Here is a 584-nt window from a genome sequence, read left to right as displayed (position 1 = left end):
CCCCCGTGTGCCTTGTGGCTGAGCCGAGCAGGATGCCGGACCACGGAGCACCCCCACAGCCCTGCCCTCCTCGAGCCGCCCCCCCCGGCATCACCGGAGGCGTCCCAACGAGCCGCATCTCCGAGCGGATGGGCCGGGGGGCGAGGACGCCCTGGTGCACAGCCCCATGCCGAGCTGCTGAGAGATGCCCAAAAAAGCCGCCGGTGGGGAGCGGTGATGGAGCGGTGACTCACTGTCTGGGCTGAGGAAGAGGAACGCTCGCTGGCGTGGATCCTCCTCCTCTTCATCCATCTTCATGTACTTATAAAAGCCAAACCTGGGAGATGGGAGAGGAAAGCCGAGGTCCCAGAGACAAGGGAGGGGGCGCGCGAAGGGATGTGCTCGCACCCATGCGAGCCCGTGCGTGCGTGGGGAGGGAGGAACGGCCCCAGCTGCAGCGCAGGCACTCGGCACAGCGCTGGGATTCCCAAAATCCAGGAATGCTGCCAGGCCTCAAGCTGCTACGTGCCCGAGAGATGGGAAAAGAGCCAGCCTGGAGGTGGCCCTGCCACGGGGGACGGAGCCTGGGGGCACGCGGGCGGGGC

At 67.5% G+C, this 584-nt stretch overlaps 1 protein-coding gene across 1 annotated transcript in view; it reads right to left on the bottom strand.

The window, feature by feature from the left end:
* B4GALNT4 (beta-1,4-N-acetyl-galactosaminyltransferase 4) overlaps positions 1-584 on the bottom strand; it is a 30671-nt gene that overhangs the window by 12621 nt on the left and 17466 nt on the right. The window contains exon 14 of the mRNA XM_035896065.1: positions 234-323. Within this exon, the coding sequence (XP_035751958.1) occupies positions 234-323 (90 nt within the window). The remainder of the gene's footprint in view (positions 1-233; positions 324-584) is intronic.

The sequence above is a fragment of the Egretta garzetta genome, unplaced genomic scaffold, assembly GCF_000687185.1.
Source record: "Egretta garzetta isolate BGI_Z169 unplaced genomic scaffold, ASM68718v1 scaffold746, whole genome shotgun sequence".
In the NCBI taxonomy this organism is placed as follows: Eukaryota; Metazoa; Chordata; class Aves; order Pelecaniformes; family Ardeidae; genus Egretta; species Egretta garzetta.
The sequence above is the reverse complement of the archived record's forward strand: the minus strand, read 5'-3'. Positions and strand labels throughout refer to the sequence as shown.